This window comes from Urocitellus parryii, chromosome 6 (genome assembly GCF_045843805.1).
Source record: "Urocitellus parryii isolate mUroPar1 chromosome 6, mUroPar1.hap1, whole genome shotgun sequence".
Taxonomy (NCBI): Eukaryota; Metazoa; Chordata; class Mammalia; order Rodentia; family Sciuridae; genus Urocitellus; species Urocitellus parryii.
The window spans coordinates 84,575,412-84,597,350 of NC_135536.1; the positions used below are offsets into that span (position 1 = coordinate 84,575,412).

The 21,939-nt window shown below is 34.5% G+C and overlaps 1 protein-coding gene across 5 annotated transcripts in view; it reads left to right on the plus strand.

Annotated features, from left to right (window-relative positions):
* Cdin1 (CDAN1 interacting nuclease 1) overlaps positions 1-21,939 on the plus strand; it is a 217,769-nt gene that overhangs the window by 92,662 nt on the left and 103,168 nt on the right. For all 5 annotated transcript variants that reach the window (XM_026392873.2, XM_026392893.2, XM_026392888.2 and 2 more), the window contains 3 exons: positions 12,613-12,692; positions 13,071-13,120; positions 17,689-17,756. In XM_026392873.2, coding sequence (XP_026248658.1) covers positions 12,613-12,692; positions 13,071-13,120; positions 17,689-17,756 — 198 coding nt within the window. The remainder of the gene's footprint in view (positions 1-12,612; positions 12,693-13,070; positions 13,121-17,688; positions 17,757-21,939) is intronic.

Here is a 21,939-nt window from a genome sequence, read left to right on the forward strand (position 1 = left end):
AGTCATGGTCTGTTGGCCCAATTGCTTGTCCAGCTGGGGATGTGGCTCAGTGGTAGAATGCTCGCCTTGCATGTATAAGACCCTGGGTTTGATCCCCAGCACCACTCCCCGTAAAAAAAAAAAAAAAAAAAAAAAAGCAAAACAAGAGATAGAAACTTGTATATTGGTTACATTGAGTAACTCCCCATTCCTGAATACTCACCCTAAACTTTTAGAAATTTGGGTATAACATTTACAAACTTTTGCCATATCCACATGATATCACATAAGCTAATAATAAATATATAATAGTTATTTGATTTTTCTGTATTAATTATATATTTTTTATAATTCTAAAAGAAGGAAAGGTAATATTACAGCTCAAAAGACTTGGGGACACTGCTTATATTGATTTATTCTCAGATTGGTTGAATTATAGTTTAGAAAACATTTTTTTCAAAGTCTGTGGAAAGTGAACTTTTAGAGTCCTGTAAACAGTAGTCTATGTTTTTGTTGACATAGCATACTAATCATACCTTGGCTAGATGTAGTAATCTTGGACCTTGTCCTTTTCCCTTAAAATTATTTATCCATTACTCCACTCTTTTTTACTATTTATTATTGGTGAAAAAAAATTTGAGTCTAATTGGATTTTTCTTCATTTTGATGTTTGGGATATGTTCTTTACTTTGATGCTTATGTGATTCTCTTTATTCTTGAAATATCTCCACATTATTTCATATGCCATTCTAACTGCTAATTTTGCCTGTGATTTACAATTTCTTAAGATTATTTGGGTTTTTCTTTTCTTCAGAATATTTTAGATTTCTATTAGAATATAAGTGTTTTGGTCTTTTAAGGAAACATGTCATAAATGTGTTAAGCTTTCTGTGCTCTTTCCTCTCTGTCAGCTTTCCTCTCTCCATTATTATAAACCTGTGACATTTTTTTTCTTTGCATCTGCACATAGCATGTTTTTTCATATTGTTGATTTGCATTATCTGCCTCATATTTTCATTTTTACTGTGAAAATAATAATAGATTATCTTGACATAATATACTTATAAAATAGTACATAATCATTAAAGAAAAAAGTGTGTTACATGATAGTAAAGTCATTTCATGTGCTTATACCAGGGATAAGCACTCCTGTCTGGGATACACAGCATTAGATATTTTCAATATTTATCTAAAGATCGATTATATCATGTTTCTTCTTATTTTGAATTTTCCCCAAATGATAAAAAACTACTCATTCATAATAAGAAAGCCTCAAATTTAATTCTAATATATTTAGATACCTAAAAGTTGCTCTGACAGGGGAGGGAATGTAAGTAGGACTTGTATTTTTGAGTAGCTTTCTTTTTCACTTGGCAATTTATTCACTTATTCATTCCTTTGCAGTTTATTGAGTAGCTATCTTGTATAGAGCAACTCTGGAGTGATAAGAGAAATATTTCTACTTTAAACAGTTTGCCAAATTCCCTGATACAAATAGTTTGTTAGTTCACCAGGTGAACCATGCATTCTTAAAGGGCATATTGCACAAATAGAAACACAGTAAACCTGCAGCATTAAAATTTCGTTGGTGGGTGGGGAGAGTGAAACAATTAAAAAAAAAAGAAGTCTAAAATTCTTAGGTGGGCTGTAATGAAAAAATGGTTAAAAAACGTCTATATAGACCGTGAATTTGGGCTACATAAAGCTGAACTTGGAATCTGAAACCTCATAGCTTTACAACTAGTAATAAACCTGTAAGACTTTTTCTTATCTTCTTGGAGTGATCTACTATGAGCCTAATTCTTCCTCTATGTAAAAGCCTGCAGATATTTAAAGAAAATATTGAGGAAATATATGTAAGTGTGGCATGGTTGCAAATTTTAGCATTCCAACCAATCTCTTGTAAATAGATGGCAGTAATATTTAATCAAGTATCAAGTGATTGACAGACAAAAGGAGTTCTTTCAGTTCCATTATATGAGGGAGAAGAGGGCAAATGAATTAGGAAATTTAAGAATGGCTTTCATGGAGGAGCTCAGAATTGAATTGGAAGTTTCGGCCCAAAGAAAGATGAGGAAGCCCACTCCAGATGTGGAAGGGGGGTGCGGAGTGCAAGAATGAACTATGATCATAGCATTAACAGGTGCTAGGTAAATATTCATTGATTAGGGTTTGATGGCATATGTGGCTGAAAAGCTGCAAGTTGCCTGAGATTCTGATCAGTGACTACTCAGTCTTTACATAATACATTCATATTTGATGATTCTAGTTTAAATTATTTCTTCTATGAGTATGTGTTAGTAGAGAGCAGAATCTAATTTGTCCCTATAGGATTCCTTAATGTTAAAAGACACTTTTTATTCAGGTTACCAAGTGGAATCAAACTGCTTTAGGTATCACACAAAATGCTCCTATAGGCCACAGGCAGTATTGCAGTAGTCCAGGAAAGACACAGATCAGCCCCCATGGAGATGTAGTTTAAGACCTCATGACCTTGATGTACAAAGGCCTTAAACCAGCTTTTGAAGAAAAGATTAAATACCAACTGGTATTTAGGCTTTGTTGTCTGGGAGTTCAGCCTCTGGAGCAGCCACAACAAAAGGCAAAATTCCTCGTGTGCCTTGGGAGTGTTTCCAACAGCAGGTGCCTTCTCTATTGAGCTGTTCAAACACATGGAGTATTTTTCTTCAGTGAAGGGAGAACTGAGTTCTAACACTACAGTTCTGACTGCCCATCACATCTTTATCCCGTCTTGTCGTCTTGTCTTTCTCTCACTCATCCTTTTTTCTGTCCTGTCTGCTAACATCCAGTATACAATTAGCCCATGGTGGTTCACTTATACTCAATGTGTGATCTTGGATTAGGGATCCCAGCTATATACAATCTTGCCTCTGTTTTATTTCAGGTATAATCTATTCAAAAGGCATTATTTGTGGTGGGTAGGACTTCTGAGAGTCCTGAGAGCACAGGTGATATACCTGCTTATTTGTCTCACTGCCTTCTATCAGTCACTGGCTACATATCTGACCTTACATTAAGAAAAGCAAGCATAAAAATGGATCTTATGTCAGTGATTCTTGGGGAGGTCTGCTTGCTTGATTGCTGGTGCTTGAAATTCCCTTAACTAGATAGAAGTATCCTTCTATTATATGGTTATAGACATGAATTACGACCTCAGCCCCCAGAGGGATAGCATATTAGCTTAATACACAGGTAGAAAGGACTTCTACCTGTGTAGAAGCTTTGATAATGAACTGTACACTGAGTGCCACAAAAGGGTGTGTCTGTCTGTGTGTAAGAAGGAATAATCTGGCATTGCCAGAATTTGTCTGATGAACAGATTGTCTTCTGTCTATCTATAAAGAACAGGTCCTGACTTCATATAAACTTCACGAAGTCTGTCTTTTTTATCCGCTTAACAAAAGACAATAATAGCTATGCTTATTGATAATGCAATGTTGTTGGGAGGCAGAAGGCAGGCCTCACCATCATCTAACAACAGCTAAAGTAACAGTAACAACCATAATGGCCCAAGTGCTTTACATTGTCTGTTTAATTTCATCTTCACAACAACCCTGCAAGGTAGGCACTGATTTTATTCTCTTTTATTGACATTGGGACTAACAATCACCAATCACAGACATTAATTAACTTGTTGAGATAACATGGCTGGTAGGTGGAAGGTTCAGGCCTCAAACAAATCTGTCTGATTCTTGACTTGTGTGTAGCAACTGTTCCATATTGCTTATCTGCTTGAAAGTTTTTACTGCATGGCTTTCTGGGTTCACCTTTCTTTTAGAAACCATGTTTTTCCTCTTTTGAGGAAGATGTAAATAAAAATTATGATCTCGATATGTTACTTCTAAGGCTTTGTCATAAGAGGCCTTAAGAGTCTGCCTGATTCTTTAGGGATGATTGTTCTTGGAACCCACCATTTCAAGAACTCCAAGCAGACCCTAGTGGGGCTTACATGGTGAGAAGCCAAGGCTCCTTCCCCACATGTTTCCATGCTGGAAACATGATTCACCATGGAAGTGATCCTCCAGCACTCATATGACTCACCCCACTGATAGCCATGCAAAATGTAAGCTGTCTTCATTGAGCCTAGCCGATGTTGCCAAAGAAAGAGCATATTGAGAAATTGTTGCTTAGATGCCTTTCCAAAGAAAGTGGGGGTAACATTTGAGAATCCAGTTGAACTGAATCTCAAACCAATAGGAATAAGTTATTTTGTTTTCCAAACTTGATGATTAGCACAGTATTTTGGCCGAAGACACAATGCCAACATTTGGAGGAATTAGGGCAACAATTTATTTTATAGCGATTGATGACCATTCTCCTAGTGGCCAGATCCCTTGCAACAGAGGTCTTTAGAGGTGATTGGCATGATTATCCACATTGCTGCCACGTGCTTTTTTCTCTATTGTTTCTGGCTTCAACTTCTTGAAGGGATCTTTTCTTTATATATTTTTATAATTCTAACTTCACAGTAGTTACATACACACACTCTCTTATTGTCTTCCTCTGAGTTAAGTGATTTACTGTAGTAGTGTGTAAGAAATTATATTTTTGGTTTGTCTTTTATAGATATTTGCTTTGTGGTTACCATGAAGATTACCAAAAAGTTATTTTGATTATATGTAGCAAGCTATTTTGAAATTGATAGCAGCTTAACATGGTCACAAAGCTAGGACCAAAAGCAAAAGGGGGGGAGGGGATATCTGCCCATTTTGTATCTTTCTGTATTGCCTATCTCATATTAACATAGTTACCATTTTAATTGCTATTTTTTAGTATTCTTTATAAAATATGAAATTTAATACAGCCATACTTGCAGTATTAAAGCATTCTGAGTTTTTGTTTTTTAATGTCTTTTTTAGATGTAGGTGGACACAATACCTTTTATTTTATTTATTTATTTTTGTGGTGCTGGGGATTGAACCCAGGGCCTTGTGCATGTGAGGCAAGCCCTCTACCAACTGAGCTATATCCCCAGCCCCCGAGTTTGTTTTATAATTACCCCTCTCATTGAGTTTCATACCTTTCCATATTTTCTTTTCTTTTTTTTTTCTTTTTCTTTTTTTTTTTTTTTTTGTTGTTGTTGTTGGTGGGTACTAGGGATAGAATCACCCAGGGGCACTTTACCATCATTCTATATTCCCAGTCCTTTTTATTTTTATTTCTTTATCTTTTGTTTAGAGACAGGGTCTCATTAAGTTGCTAAGACTGACCTGGAACTTAGAATCCTCTTTCTTTAGCCTCCTGAGTCACTGGGATTATAGATATGCACTACCATGCCCAGATCATTGTCTCTTTTTAGCAGTTTGAAAGTCTCTCTTCAGCATTTCTTCTAGGCCAAGTCTGGTAGAGATGTATTCTCTCAGTTTTTGTTGGTGTGGGAATGTCTTTATCCGGCCTTCATTTTTTTTTTTTTTAATGTTGGTTGTTCAAAACATTACATAGTTCTTGATATATCATATTTCACATTTTGATTCAAGCGGGTTATGAACTCCCATTTTACCCCGTATACAGCTTGCAGAATCACATCAGTTACACTTCATTGCTTTACATATTGATAAACTCATGTCTGTTGTATTCTGCTGCCTTTCCTATCCTCTACTATCCCCCCTCCCCTCCCCTCCCCTCCCCTCTTCTCTCTCTACCCCCACTCCTGTAATTCATTCCTCCCCCTTGTACTGTTTTTCCCTTTCCCCTCACTTCCTCTTGTATGTAATTTTGTATAACCCTGAGGGTCTCCTTCCATTTCCATGCAATTTCCCTTCTCTCTCCCTTTCCCTCCCACCTCTCATCCTTGTTTAATGTTGGTCTTCTTCTCGTGCTCTTCTTCCCTAGTCTGTTCTTAGTTACTCTCCTTATATCAAAGGAGACATTTGGCATTTGTTTTTTAGGGCTTGGCTAGCTTCGCTTAGCATAATCTGCTCTAATGCCATCCATTTCCCACCAAATTCTATGATTTTGTCATTTTTTACTGCAGAGTAATACTCCATTGTGTATAAATGCCACATTTTTTTTATCCATTCGTCTATTGAAGGGCATCTAGGTTGATTCCACAGTCTTGCTATTGTGAATTGTGCTGCTATGAACATCGATGTAGCAGTGTCCCTGTAGCATGCTCTTTTTAGGTCTTTAGGGAATAGACCGAGAAGGGGAATGGCTGGGTCAAATGGTGGTTCCATTCCCAGCTTTCCAAGAAATCTCCATACCGCTTTCCAAATTGGCTGCACCAATTTGCAGTCCCACCAACAATGTACAAGTGTACCCTTTTCCCCACAACCTCGCCAGCACTTATTGTTGTTCGACTTCATAATGGCTGCCAATCTTACTGGAGTGAGATGGTATCTTAGGGTGGTTTTGATTTGCATTTCTCTGACTGCTAGAGATGGTGAGCATTTCTGGGAACAAATCTTTACTCCTCACACTTCAGATAGAGCCCTAATATCCAGAATATATAAAGAACTCAGAAAATTAGACAATAAGATAACAAATAACCCAATCAACAAATGGGCCAAGGACTTGAATAGACACTTCTCAGAGGAGGACATGCAATCAATCAATAAGTACATGAAAAAATGCTCACCATCTCCGGTCTTCATTTTTAAAGGATAGTTTTACTGGGTACAATATTCTCAATTAACAGTTTTTTTCATTTAGTGAACATCTCGTGCCACTCTCTCATCCTGTAAGGTTTCTGTCAGGAAGTCTGCTATCAGGCAAATTGGGAGACCCCTGTGTGTTACATATTCCTTTTCTCATCCAGCCTTGAGAACCTCCTTTTTCTGTTACCTGTGAAGGATTGATATAATATGTCTTGAATCCGATCTGACTGGTGATCTTTGACCTTCCTGAACCTGGACATTTGTATGCTTTGGATTTGAGAAACTTTCTGTTATTGTTTCCTTGAATAAGCCTTTTATCCCTTTGGCACTCTTAAGTCCCTTTTGAGCCCAAATAACCTGAATGTATGCTCTTATAATATTGTCCTAAATTTCCTGTAAACTTTGTTCATTCTCTTCATTCTTTTTTTTCTTTTCTCCTCCAACTGTGCATTTTAAATGGCCTATCTTTGAGCTCACTAATTATTCTTTCTGTTTGATCTCTCCTGCTATTGATGACTTCAAACAAAAAGAGGAAACAAATATTCCCCTGAACTATTTGTTCAAGGGTCTTCAAAAACTTCAGCAACATAGCAAGATGAGCTTTTGTTGATAGGCCATATTTCCATGACAAACACCCAGAAATTAAAAAAAATAAATAAATAAGTTTTTTTAAAAAGTAGTCAAGAACAAACAAAATAAATTAAATCTTGGGTGTCAAAAATTGAAAGTGATACTGTATCCAGAGTAGTAAACAGGAATTGCTACCTTCAATGTAAACATGAGGGTGTGGTGCTTTTATTTTTAGCTCTGCAGAAGGAAAAATGTATAACCAGGAGCTGGAATTGAGCCTTCCCATATGGCTCAAATTATGAAGAAAGGACTGGGAAAATTCTACTTTCCTGAAGAAGATGATAAGGAAATGTGGGTTATGAAGTTTTAGGAAAAGAGAGAAAAATTATAAACAAGTCAGCACCATTTGTAGATTTGGGTTCATATTTGTGTTCTTATTTATTGCAGAAAGCCCAAGCTAAGAAATTAACAATAAAACTGGTCTCTATAGAAGTAAAGATGAAACTACTATGTCATAGCTCCTTTCATAGTGCATGGCAGCCAGACAATTCTTGCTGAAAATATATTCGTAGTAATAATTTACATATAAAGGGAGGAGGTAACCAACTTCCATGGGGAAAGATATATAGGAAGGTAGGTAGGCAGGCTGGCAGGTAGGTAGGTAGTAGATTATGTATATAGAGAAATCATGTACTAGCAAATGTTAATGTCATCCAGAAACCTTTTCACAAATAAAGTAAGAATCATGTTTGACCAAATATCTATGCATCCCTGGCACAATCAAGTTGATGGGATAAAATTAAATATCAAGAGACTAACAACTGGAGATCTGTCTTAGAAACAAGATGATTGAACAAAAATAGTAGGTACAGTAGCATGAAGGCTGGTGGGAACCAGAGGCTTCCTAATAGGAATGAGTGCTTTCTAAATTCCTTGTGTGCAGAATGATGATTAGATATTGATTCTGTTTAAAAATTTTTTTGAGAGGACTACTAAAGCAAAACTTGTAGAGTATATTACTTTCAAGGGAATTAAGGGAGAAAGGATGAATAAAAATAACTAAAAGTAGAAAAGAAAAAAGAGGAAGAAAGAATATGTAGAAGAATGTAAAAAATAAAAAGAACAAAGATAAGTCTGAATGTGTCCGTCACAATGAATATAAATGGATTAAAGTCATTTCTTAAAAAGTATAGAGTTTTCTAATTGGATTTTAGAAAATCTCAGTAATGCTGTTTTAAGAGTCATACCTCAGACGTGTTGACAATAAATTTTAAGATAAAGAATCAAAACATCAGATGTATGAGGCAGATACTATCCAAAAGAAAAGTGGTGAAGAGTATTACCACTTGATAACATCAAATTTAAGAAAAAATTTTATTAGAGTTATGATTTACTACCAGTAGGTATACTTACCAAGAATTATATGTATAACATTCAAAATGTAGCCTCCAAATAGAGAAAGCAAGTATTGGGAGAATTATAAGGAGAGACTGACAAATCTAGAATAGGAGCAGATGATTGTTTCATATCTAGTTTGGAAAAATAAGGATGCAGAAGATTTGAATAATACAATTAAAACTCTTTACCTACTAGACATATGAACTTTATATCTCAAAAATAGAAATTTCAATTGTTTAAAAACATGTTTCTAAAAATCTGTTACATAAAAAAACACAGAGGAAGCCAAACACACACTCCGTATTGATATAAATATCACAAATTAGAATGGCAAAAATTTAAATGTTTTTAAGTAATTTGTAGATCAAAGATAAAATAATAATGGAAGCTAAAAATATTTGTAAATAAATGACAAACTTATAGCATGTAGTTAAAGAAAAATTTATAGGAAAAATTAGTCTTAAAAATGTTAAAGAATTGCACATTACTATGAAAATAGTAACAAAAAGATAAGGTACTCAAAGTAGAAAACAGGACATAATGATGAGAAAAGATAATTTAAATGGCATTAAAAGAAATGGCACAGTAGAAAGAATCAACAAAGCCAAATTTTTATTTCCTGAAAATACTAGTAAAATAAATCCACCTTCTAGCAAGACTAATTTTAAAAAAAGTTTATGCTATGTTAGGCCATCTAAAGTAAATTGATTTCAGATCTGGAAGTTAGATTAGGGTGGTGGATGCATGTTTGTAGTTGTTCATATTAGAAGTATTTCACAATGAAAACATGTAATCTTAGGCATTGGGCTTTAGTCCATGAATTAGCTATTGCCTGTCTTCTGTAGCGTGATTTAACAGATACCACTTCTTTTCTCATGGATCTAATTCCAAGTGACTCACATTTTCTTCTTTATATATCCTTGTTAGAAATGAGAAATAGAGTCAGTTGAAGCAGTATCAGGGCAAAAGTGTGAAAGCAATAGAATGAGTACTTCTAGCAAAAGCTAGGGAGAACAGGACTCTTGTCCCTATGTGGTCAAAAAAAAAAAAAAAACTGAACGCAAATTGACAAACAGCCTAGGGACGGGTACCATGGAAGGCATCCACTCAAAGATTGTTAGTAATTTATTAAGTTACCTTAAATGCTATAATCACTTCCTATAGATGGAGACACTGGAGTTGAGAGTCTGCCTTTACTTTTCTGGTAGATGTTATTGTTCATCCCTTTGGGATGGCAGTTCCTAAAACTCAGAATATGTGAGTAAAAGTATGTTTGTGTTTTCTGGCCAGGTCTGAGACACAGGCATTGTTTTGTGAAGACTGAGTGGAAACAGCCACATGTGGAAGGCAGGCCAGCATTGGGTCTGCAGCAGAGTCCTGGACTTTGTAGTAGAGCTTTCTCTCTTGCTCTAAAAAATGCCAGGTTGAAAGAAGAAAAAAGACTTGTTATTAAATTTAAAATGTATATGTACTCAATATGTAGTTTTTACCATTCCATTTAAAACAACTAACTTTCTTTGGAATAGTATCCTAGTCAGTGAATTCGAACTATTTTTTAAAAATTTATTGGTTATAATTCTTATTCCTGATAAGCACACTGTTTTAAATTTGTATTGTGAGGAAAATTATGTCATCAGTTTCTTTTATCTTTTGATAGTTCCTTTTCTTCCCTCAAAACAAATGACCCAATATTTTTATGTCCTAGGATAATATCCCTAGTCTTTTTTAAAAAGAGCTTTAGTTTAAAGATTTTAGCAATGAATTTGCATATAATTTGGCATGAGGTCAGTAATTTTCCATAAGATAGCACTTCAGAACATGCTGTCTAATCATTAAAATATCAGTAATCTTTTCCTCATATGATGTGAGAGTTTGCAGTGGAGTACCTCAGCCACAGTTACGTATATTTGGAGAAGGGGCTAGTATTTCCTTGAGTCCCTTGAGTAGCCTCAGAGAAGGTAACCAAATGTGTGAACAATTGCTTTGATCTCCTCCAACAGGCCAGGCCTTAGAATTAGGTTGGAGAAATGAGGCATATTTTCCAAGCACATTATTATCTCTTTAATACTATTGCTGCCATAATGTGTTCCTTTGTAAGATGATGATTTGCTGCTTCATATGCTCAATATTTGTACCACTTATCAATGGTAATTTCTTTTAGAAGTAATTTGGTACAGCCTAAGTTTTCAGATGCAAATGCATAAGTGTGATTTGTCTCTCAGTATTACTTAAATTTAACAATATGGTATTGTAGCTCCTTTCTCCAGAGACTCACACTGGAACCCTTTTTGTTGGATTGAATAATATCATCACTTCCTATAGGTGAAAACACGAGTTGTGTCTGCATTACCTGCCTAGGTTGGGGAGTTGGAAGTAGAGATAGGGCTTGGTAGGATGACTGGTGTGGCTCTCTTTGTGATTCGATATGGCCTCTCTTAAGTGCGGAGCAAGCACATGTTTACAAATGATTCTTAAGTACACATGTGTTCCTGTAAGTATGCAGTCATGTAATTAATAGTAGGCAATAACTTAAATAATTTTACTTGATTTTTTTTTGAAGACTCAGTGCTGTGCTTATGTAAGATGTAAATTTCCTTATTTCTTTCCACAGTATTTACTAGCATTTATTGTATCTATTAGTGTTCCTATGTCAGGGAACTTTATAAAGAAAATGTTAGAACAAAAATCAGCTCAGAATTTAAGTGATGGAGATCTGTGATCTGTGTTCATTTTCTTAACTAGATACTTACACAATATGTTTGTGCTCATGTGGGTTAGATCCTAAGCCATTTTGTTAAATATTTGGGAGAGATGCCTCTGTAAGACTTTGTTAGAATTGATTGTTAGCTTGTTTAGAAACTTGTCTTCCTCCCATATAGTAAGAGGAACTCTGGCCACCTGGGCTGCTACATGCTCACTGTGAGCAAGTGACAAGGTCTCTGACCTTGCTTTTCAAAGGATATCACCTCACATAACATTCTTCACTAGATACCTTTCTTAATGCTTCGCTTTACATCCCTGGGAGTCCAGGATAATTTTCATGTGAATGAGGCATATTTTAGGTGGAAAATTTGTGTATGTATAAAATGTATACACACAAGGTGGATATTCTGTAGCCATAGACTCTGTATCCATGAATTCAAGCAATCACCAATGAAAATATGTGAAGTAAAAAATTGCATCTTTGCTGTGCATTTTTTCTTGTCATTATTTCCTAAACAATACAGTAAAACAACTATTTACATAGAATTTACATTGTATTAGATATTATGTGTAATTTAGAAATGAATTTAAAGTATATGGGAGAATGTGCATAGGCTATATGCAAATACTATGTGGTTTTATATAAGGGACTTGAGCATCTGTGGAATTTGGTATCCATCAGGGGATCTTGGAACCAATCCCTGAGAGAATCAAGAAACAACTATATATACATGTATATACACATACCCCCAATTTTTTTTCTTATTTAAAATTCCCTCAACTGTCAACTAGTGTCATCAACGTTACTACTCTGTGGGATGTATGTAACATCTTACAGCAATTGATGAGAATTATTTTGAAAAGGTTTAATATTCAGAGATAGCTGAAATTTATTTTTATTGACACCATTGAAGTCTTTAAGTCTGACCTGCCTTTACTAAGCTTTGCATGTGCATATGCTTGGTTATAAAATACCTACCCATAAAAGGTAAATATTTTCTTTTGTTTTTGTTTCGCTTTTTAATTTTGTTGCTGTTGTTGTTGTTTTTTCCTCAAGTGGGCTTTTCCAAAGCTAATTTATCTTCAAAGAGACATATGCTTTAGGTCTGTACTTGTTCATTTACCTTGGAAAAATTAGGTCATCATCAAATCTGGCGATGTGGCTTGTAAACTTGGCAACATGGTCTAATTAAAAACTTCCCTTATATTAAAAAAAGGGAAAATGATTATAATGAGTAATGTTTTTGTTTTCATGGTTTGTGTGTATATAGGTATTTGTCACTTCTCATGTTGCATTGAAAGTATGTTGACTGTCTGCTAATAGTTCATCTCTTTTCTTCTACAGCTTCCAAGTCTGTTATAAATAGTATGCTACGGGACCCTTCTCAGATTCCAGATGGAGTTCTAGCAAATCAGGTCTATCAGGTATTAATCACAGCTGTCTATTTTCAGTAGCAATGCTGTTATCTGCCTAGCAGAGTAAAGGATTTTAAACCTCATTTAATTACTGTCATCATAAACTATCACTGAGGTCAGGGTGCACCATAAATGGCAATGCAATATTTGTGAGAAGAGCATTTCACTTTTTAATAGCTTGCTTTTATAGTAAATAAAAAGCATGCAATTTTTGTTTTCTGTGATTAAATCTGAACAGCCTTTTGATAGCATTCTTTTTTGGGGATGGGGGAAAGAAAAGTAATTACTGCTTTTAGGATGTTTACTGTAATAGTTTTTGTAGTCTCCCCCTCACTGAATCCCCATCCCACTCCACACACACATACCCCTTCTCTTATTTGTCTGCAGTGCATTGTGAACGACTGCTGTTATGGACCACTGGTGGACTGCATCAAACAGTATCCTTTCCCATAAAATTTTAGGTGCACAATTGACGAGCTTAGACTCAGTGGAAGAGATGTGTCTAGCTTTAACCTGACATAAAGTTCTGCTTCACAAAACACATTTCATACTCTTTTATATTCAATCAGCTGGAGGGTCATTGCAGACCATTCTTTCCTACAGCTTAAGGGAAACCAGATAGGCCCCAGGAAGGTGTCAGTTCAGCAGTTGCACTCACATGCTGATTTCAAACTGCTTGGTTTTCAATGAGTTTAAAGGTACAGAGTCATTAGGCAGGTAACATACTGTCTTGGAATGTAGCTAACCATTCCTGTGAACATTTTTTAAAATATAACAAAGTTCCATTGAAAAGGAGCCAAATTCTGTAGAGTTTACTAAAATAAATTTTGAGCCTTGAGTTAAAGGATGATGTTATTAAAATGTTGCTGGAGACCCTCACATTTTAAAGGGCAGTAGACTCTTATTGCTTAAATGCTGATTACTATCTGAGCTGTCATTTGGATCCCTAATAAACATTTTTAGAGAAACCATGCTAATTTTTCCCTGGGGACTGAATTTAAGGCTGTGAAAACAGATGTCTAGTCATTCTTCATTAAAAACATTGAGATTTCTAAAGAGTTAGTGTTTACTTCTCAAAGTAGGATTGGGTGGATGGTAACCGTTTAGTGAACCAGGACATTACTAATCAATGTTTTGGTAGTCTTGTAGCAACAGTGAGAATTTTGGTAATTTTTGACTAAAAATACTATTTAAATGCTAATAATTTTAATGGAAATATCTCAGTCTATGAGTCTTATACCTCTTACTATAAACATGGCTTTCATTAGATAGATTTTGTTAGCATTGGTGGCTCCATTACCAGTTGTGACTGAGTGATTACTAGTCAGGGGTTTTGTTGGAAGTTCTTGCAAGTTAAATGTGTTCACATGCATCTGTGTGCATGCGTGTGTTTTGGGGTATGTGTGTGTGTGTGTGTGTTTATATTACTCCTTGTTTCACAAAGGCTTAGAGTCAGTAAAACCATGATAAGAAAATTCTTTCTTTCCTAAATTAAGATTTGAAAGTAATCTTTTTTAACAGGGCCCTCTTTTAAGAATATTTAATACCTAACATATTGCCTCTCATTCATATGTATATTTATATGTGGGGGGGAGTGTGTGTATATATGTATACACACACACACACTTGCCTTTTTATTTAACTAAAGTGAAACTATATTTCTATTTTGAGTGTGATATTAATGTAGTGTTAGAAATTGTAGGAGTGCCAACCTCATGTTGCTGTAGTGATAAAGTTTAGCACATTCGTGTAACAACTCACACCGTCTGAGAGTATCTGGGGCTGAATTACATGTTAATTTTAAAGCACATAAAATAGTTAAAAATCAATTTAAAGTTAAGGTTTTAAAAGCATAATGTCTTTTGAAGGATTGCATATTGATTTTAAATATAACTATCTAATTATATATGCATGGACTAAAGTATGAAGTCAACTGCTTTGTAAATGCCAGGAGGCTATTTTTCAGTAATAGTTGAGATGCTTACGGGAAAGTAGATTGCTGTATTGCTGGCGAAGAAAATGGCTTGTGAGGTTATTTACAAGTTTTGCCCCATGGTCACTGCCATACATCAATAATAGGTATTCTTATAGACAAAGTCTAAGTGTTTCTGCTTATGGAACATTATAAATTCTGCTTGGTGTATTTTCCTTATGTTTTTGCTATCATTCACTTTCCTTTTTTTGGCTGTGTTATTGCCAGTAGAAGTTAATGTAGTACGTGACTTCAATTGATAAAGATAATGATGTATGTCTATAAGTTGCATTCACCAACTAGATTATTATTTTGCAGTTCCATTATGCCTGTTGTCAGTAAAATTACTATTTTTATAAGGTTTATTTTCTAGACCTTCCATTTTATATATGTTTATATCAAGCAATGCATAATCAAGAAGTATGTCTTTCCAAAATTTCAAATTGGTGATTGCTTTTACTATTGCAAAATAAAACCAGCTAGGAAATTTATAGAGAAACTGATTTTATTTTTGCATTGAAGTAGTAGCAATTTCATGTAATGTGAATATGCTTGCAAAGATGTCTTCTAGACGGATCAACAGAAGTACTTTATTTCACACTGAATAAGAATTATTAGTTTTCCATGTGAGTGAAAATGCTTTTATTTGTTATTCTTATAAATTGGTAATGTTTACAGTACTTACTTTCAGTAAATTACTTCGTTTTCCAACAGAGAAAGTACATATTTGGTAAAAGGAATAGGTATAAAATCTTTTTATTCCATTATGAAAATGTTATATGTGAACATTTGTGTAAATAGAATAAAGTACCTTGGTCATTGACTAATAAGACACCATGGAAGGGTTAGTAGTAGTGAGTGTATGTATTGACATTGTGCTTTCTCTTTCCGCCTCCCTTATTTTGGGATGATGTGCCTGCTGTTTTTTTTCTAGCTAGCCATGCCCATCCACACCTTTCCTACCGTATCTCAACTCACCAAGGAAAACATGTGAGAAGGTAACCACTTCAACTTTCCAAAGTGTGACTCCAGACCCCACTATTAGATAGAGGCCTGCATAGAGATGCAAGAAAATATAATGATGCAGGAAGCCTCAAGTGCTGTGGGTTTCATTTCTGTACCATCAGTAACCTCAGTTTCATGATTCAACATTTTAGATGTAAATAATTTACAACAATAAAAGTGGGAGCGCATTTATGTGGAATAGAAGTAAATAATTTAGTTCTAAAATGTGGGATGCCCATGATAACAAGAGACTGTTGAGAGTTATTCATCAAGTGTTTTCAGTGGCCTCTGAAAATGTTTTAGATTTTGTGACTTAAAAATTTGTTCCTTTTATTTCCAATTAGAAATTCAAGAAGCATAGCCATGTCCCAAGGCAGAGGGTAAAACAACAGGAAGAAAAAAGCATAAATGAAGACTTAGGGCTTGCCTTGATGGTGGACATAAATGACCACAGTTTCTGAATTATAAGATTTAAATGATACTTGTATGTGTTGGTAAAAGGCAAGATAATTCTCTAGGAATTATTTTTTACAAGTGAAGTATAACTTTTCTTTGATTTACATTGAAATGAATTCTTACAGCCTATGGTCAGAACAGTAGTCTCTGGTAAACCAAGGTGTGATAGAACCAGATTGATGTAACCAGCAAAACATAGAGTATGACAGTAATGATTCAGAGAATGATTGCCAGATGCTTTCAACTGAAATTAGTACCAGCATAGGCTAAGACTCCTTTTCAGATTTTGTTCACTCTTATCACTTTGGAAAACAGACCAGACTTTCAAGTCCTGCTTCCTGATTTCATTATTTACCAGCCTTCAACAAGTTTCTCAGCCATTTTGAACCTTACCTTTTCTTAAGTGTAAAAATGAGACTAATAATAGCATCTACTCATGTGGTTGTTGTGAAGATTAAATAAAATTATATCTGAAAGTGCTTATCTTTTTTTTTAAAAAAAGAGAGAGAGAGAGAGACAGAGAGAGAGAATTTTTAAATATTTATTTTCTAGTTTTCGGCAGACACAACATCTTTGTTTGTATGTGGTGCGAACCCAGGCCGCACGCATGCCAGGCGAGGGCGCTACCGCTTGAGCCACATCTCCAGCCCTGGAAGTGCTTATCATACATGGTATTTAAGAAATACTAGCAGCTATGAATCTTTGCATAATCTTAATACTTTCTAAGAAGCTATATGGAGCTATAAACTAGCTTTGCAAAGATCTCATTTTCATTCTTTGCCATGTTTTAACTGGCCTTGTGCAGGTTCATTTCTCAGTCTGTTCCCTCATCTATAAAATAAATTGTGAGGATGAAACAACATACACATAAATCACTTACTTCAGTGCCTGCCACCTAGGAAGCACTAAAACAATTTGTATGTTCATGTTTGTATCTATGTATGTACACATATATGATACATACTCACACACACAAATATACACGTGAGAAAAATATTTTTGAAAGCCTCTAAATGCATACTCACCCACAGTCATCTCCTAAAATGTCTACTTCATAGAGTCTCATTAAGTCAGTTGTTTGGCTTCTCTAGTCACAGGGAATCACCAACAATAGAAGGGAAACAAAACAGGCTGCTAAATGCTGGCTTAGTGACACATGTGGATTCTTAGATTTACAGAGCACAGTAAGATTGGAACCATTTTTAGGGAAAACCAGGTTAATATTCTTAACTGCACTAAGTAAGTGCTTAATTAATGTGTTCTAAATTGAAGTGAGGGATAACACAGATTAATGGACATGTTAAATGATTTTCCCTCTTTTTAAAAGAATTTAAAATTATACCCACTTATAAATCTTTGCCAAAATATAAAAACAGAAAAATTCCTTTGGATCATTTAAATGGGGGAGGGGTAAATAAGAAGAAATATCATTCTTCAGAGATGTGGGCTACAGATGGAAATTGTTATAATTACCTCTCTTCTTCATTTCATCTCAAAGTATGTACCTGGTATTAGCATTTTCCTGATGGTATAAATCTGCCTATGTTATCCTCCTTAACTAAAACTTCCCAGTGCCATTGGTCATGAGCATGAAGTACTGCTGAGAGATTTGCTTCTAGAGAAAAACCTGTCCTTCCTAGGTAAGTATTTCTCACATCCTCTCTAGTTTGTAATAGCTCCATGAGTGCTTAAATACATATTTTTAAAATCTTCCACCTGCAGTTATTATATACTAAACGAAGAGAGAATGATGATTGATGCTCTGCATGTTATCTTTTATTGATTTAGAACTGAGCAGGAACTCAGTTACCTAATCCCCTATATAAACAGCACATGCACAGGCTTACAATTAATATTTTATAGAATAAGTGGCTGAAAAATGCTTTAATATCTGTTGCAGTATTACTTTTGGTGCCATGAGATATTAACCATAATCTAGGCCTTATGAGAGAAACAAAAGAAATATTGTCTATAAAATACTTTATATATTAAAAAGAACCGTTAGAGAAATTCATGTTAGGTATGAGTGTGTGTCATGTATGGAATAGGGTAGTCCCTTTTATTTGAAAGCAGAATATTAAGCTTTTATTATTTTATGTCAAACATTGTCATCATAGATTTAGTATGATTTTCTAAAATCTTACATGTATGCATGTGTTTGTGTGTCGGTATAGAAATATTATTACAGATTGTTATTTTTTTCAATATCTTTTAAGCAATAAAAAATTAAGCCTTAAAGGACATAATGTAATCACTGATTATGGAAACCATAAGCACCCTAGAATTAATTAATTCCTCTTTTCCTTTCTAAATGTGGTAATTTAAATTCTCCATTTTAAATGCAAAGGATCTATACAAATCATATTATTATAGAAATTTATTCTATATAAACCTGTGTAAATATTGAAGCATCTTCATAATGTAGTTTTTAGGATCAAATAATGAAGAACAACTGGATTACTTAATTTTTGTTCTGAAGTGGACAATACATTGTGTGCCTAGGAAAGTCAAATGCATGGTCTTAGGTCAGATTAGGAAAGGATGTTTAGTATAATCCTTCAGTAAATTTACTGTAAATCTTACTGTTTAGTATTCTTATTAATAAACTGGAGAATAGACTTGAAATTGTTATAGAATTGTTGTAAGTTGAAATTGAGAGATATCATAAATATTCTCTAGTTGGGGTTAAAGAAAGTTGATTAGGAAAGTGGTATCTCTGCTTACTACATTAAATTTCATTATGTATAAGCAACAATTTTTTTTTCTTTGTGTAAGAAAGGCAATTGTATCGGTTGACCTATGGAAATAGAGTAAGTTGGAAAGAAATTATCTTTTAAAAACATAACAAAAAATAAAATGGCTCTGAACTAGTTGTAATGGTTGCCCATGACATATCATAAGATTATTTCAGAACTATAGAATTCTGATAGTATTATAAAATGTCTGACCACATTGATCATTAGGTAGTGGCTAGTATGGACATGGCCAAATCTAGTGTTTTAAGCCACTAACTAAGCAGTCATATTTCACACAGATTTTTTTAATCTTCATGTTTTAACCATAAATGTTAGCTTACTACTACATTACAGCATTTAATATGTATAGAATAAATTAATATTGTATGCTGATGAAAAAGCACTTTAAAATAGAACTGAGATTGCATGGAGTTACTGAGCAAAGCAACCAAGGTTGCTTTGGTGATATTCTCTTGGTGTCACTTATTTGCCTATGGCCAGTCAAGCCCTCAGCCTCATTTCTTTATTTAGCCTGACTTCTGTGCTCTTGAGAATCAGCAGACTCCACCTAGGAGAAAGAGCAAAGGGCTTAGTCGTGGCCCTAATTTAGTTCTAGTTTCTCAACTTACCTGAATTTGGTGTGTTAGCTTGGATTCACCATGGCTGACGGGCAGTATGAAAGTATGGTGGTCAAAGAGTTATTGCTATGTGCATATAAGTTCAGGAAGGACTCCTAGAGTTGAAATTGATGGGTCTCATGCAGTCTTCAGTGCTGTGGGATAATTATTTTATGGAAGCATATCCAAAATGGTACTTAATTGATCTTTAAGAATAAATGGTTATAGTTTAGCCAACATGAAACCTTAGTGCAATTTTGAAGTGTTTCCTCATCAGCTTACAAAATAGTTATTTATTCTGTGCATCTTAAGTATTTTAATATAGTACTGAACTAACAAATGCTCATTTATGGTTAAAAGATGAAAATTCAAAGCCTCGAGTGAAATATTGGTACAAAATTGTTTTTCTTTTACCTTCTAAATACCCCTTCCCAATGATTAATTTCTTTTAAATACTGTGTCAGGTAAATTTAAATACATTATCATTTTAAATTCAGCTAATATTCTTTCTTGTTTACATGTATATACCTTGAATTTTGTTTCAGAGATGCTGCAAATATTGCCAGTTTTATTTTGATTCTTTGACAAGCAAAAGTAAAATCGATCTCCCTCTCTCTGTTGACTTCTAACTCCTTCCACTTTCAAAAGATAAATATTTTTATATGTTAATCCTTTTTAATTTAAGGATTATTACTTTGCCTAAACCCTAAATTTTCCAGCCATTATATTTTTTCAAACCTCTTTTGACAATAGAAGGGGAAAAGGAAAAAAAAAAATCACTTTTTTTTAAGTCTTACTGCTTTCTGGAGTTTCCTTGTTTCATGGTCCTGTGGTCAGGAGTTGCTATGGCACAAACCTTAACCAGACACCTAGAAAAGACAGTATCCTGATCATTGAAAATTTCTGTATATTCATGTGGATTTATTCTATCTTATAAAGGTATCCATTTAATACTTAGATAAATAGGTATATTGTACTAAATTCAAAGTTGAATTAAAGTCTTTAATTTTTCCAACTAAGAACTATTCCCCCCCCCCCCACACACACACACACAAACACTCTCTGCAAATAAGTCACTGAACTGGGCACACTATTTTAGGCACTAGACACAAGTCAGATAAAGTTCTGGCTTTCTCAGAGGTTTGATCTAGTAAGGAAACAAGCTATCAATAAATGAAGTTTCTGAAAGTCCTCATAGTTCTTTTATTCATTGTTTATTCTTTTCAACTAACATTTTTTGAATGTGCTGTCTACATGCAAGGAACTATACGAGTTAATATGAAGATGGTTTTTGTTAAGTACCCTATATCCCAGATGTTCACAGCTGTGCAAGCTCTCACCATTTCTGTCCCAGTGAGAGTGCAATTCCTGTCTGGTGCAATTCACTTAGCTGTTGTTCACCTGATTTTCTTCATAATGAAAGTAAATGCACTTATGACTTTTGTCAGACTACTTTTATTAAACCTTAGAAAGAAAGAGTAGATATTAAAAATCACTAGCTACATTTTGTAAGTGAAGAAAATTTGCTGCCGCATTAAATATATTTACTAAAATGGTTATAAAATTTTGCATATTCAGTTGTTCTCTTATCAGGATCTTCCTGCCACCATTTACTTCCACGATGGCACATTGAACTTTTTACCTTGATCCTCTAGCATTGAGCTAACCTATCTCTTAAGTATTTGCTATGAGTGGATACTACTAAGGATTTAAAAAAAATTAACAGTTGACTCAAACATGGAAATTTTCAGGAAAGTTTAAGATGAGTTTCAGTATATGTCAGTAGTTCTCTCGAGGATCATTTAATTTAGAATTAACACTTATTGGTCAGCATTTAAGGTCTCAGAAGATGTCAAGAGCTTTAGATGCACAAAGAACACTTTTTAAACTTTAAATTGACCAATATGCATTGTGATCATCCTTATCACTTCTGCTAAGGAGCCACTCCATTTCTAATGAAAAAAATAGAGAATATATTTTATCTACTGAGGGAGATATTTTAATTTGTATCTTTCCAATGATTAATTAACACTTTGCTGTGTTGTGTTCGTTCTTTAGTTTTCTCTTCCCTTTGTTTGGTTTGGCTTGGTTTTCACTGAGTTTTTTTAAGAAAGTTGGACAAAAAGGGAAAGGAGGAAAGGACAATAGTGTCAATGATAAGAGGATGAAACTGTTCACACTGTTGGAAAAATATGAAAGCACTTACACCAAAGAGGGAAGATAAACCACTCATCCTCCATGGGTTGGCATTCCTCCAGGTCAGAGGGACTTTTATTAATGACTTCTACAGCCACTGTCTGCTGCAAATTCTTGTTAAGTTTGGCTTAATAAGGATGACTCGAGAGATATTTCCAGTGAATGTTGTCCTGTTAGTAGACACTAACAATTATTTTTTGAGTGACACCTGAGAGGCCTTGGCTTTATCCCTGCACTACACCCCCCACCATGTTTGGACGAAATAGCGTTTTGAC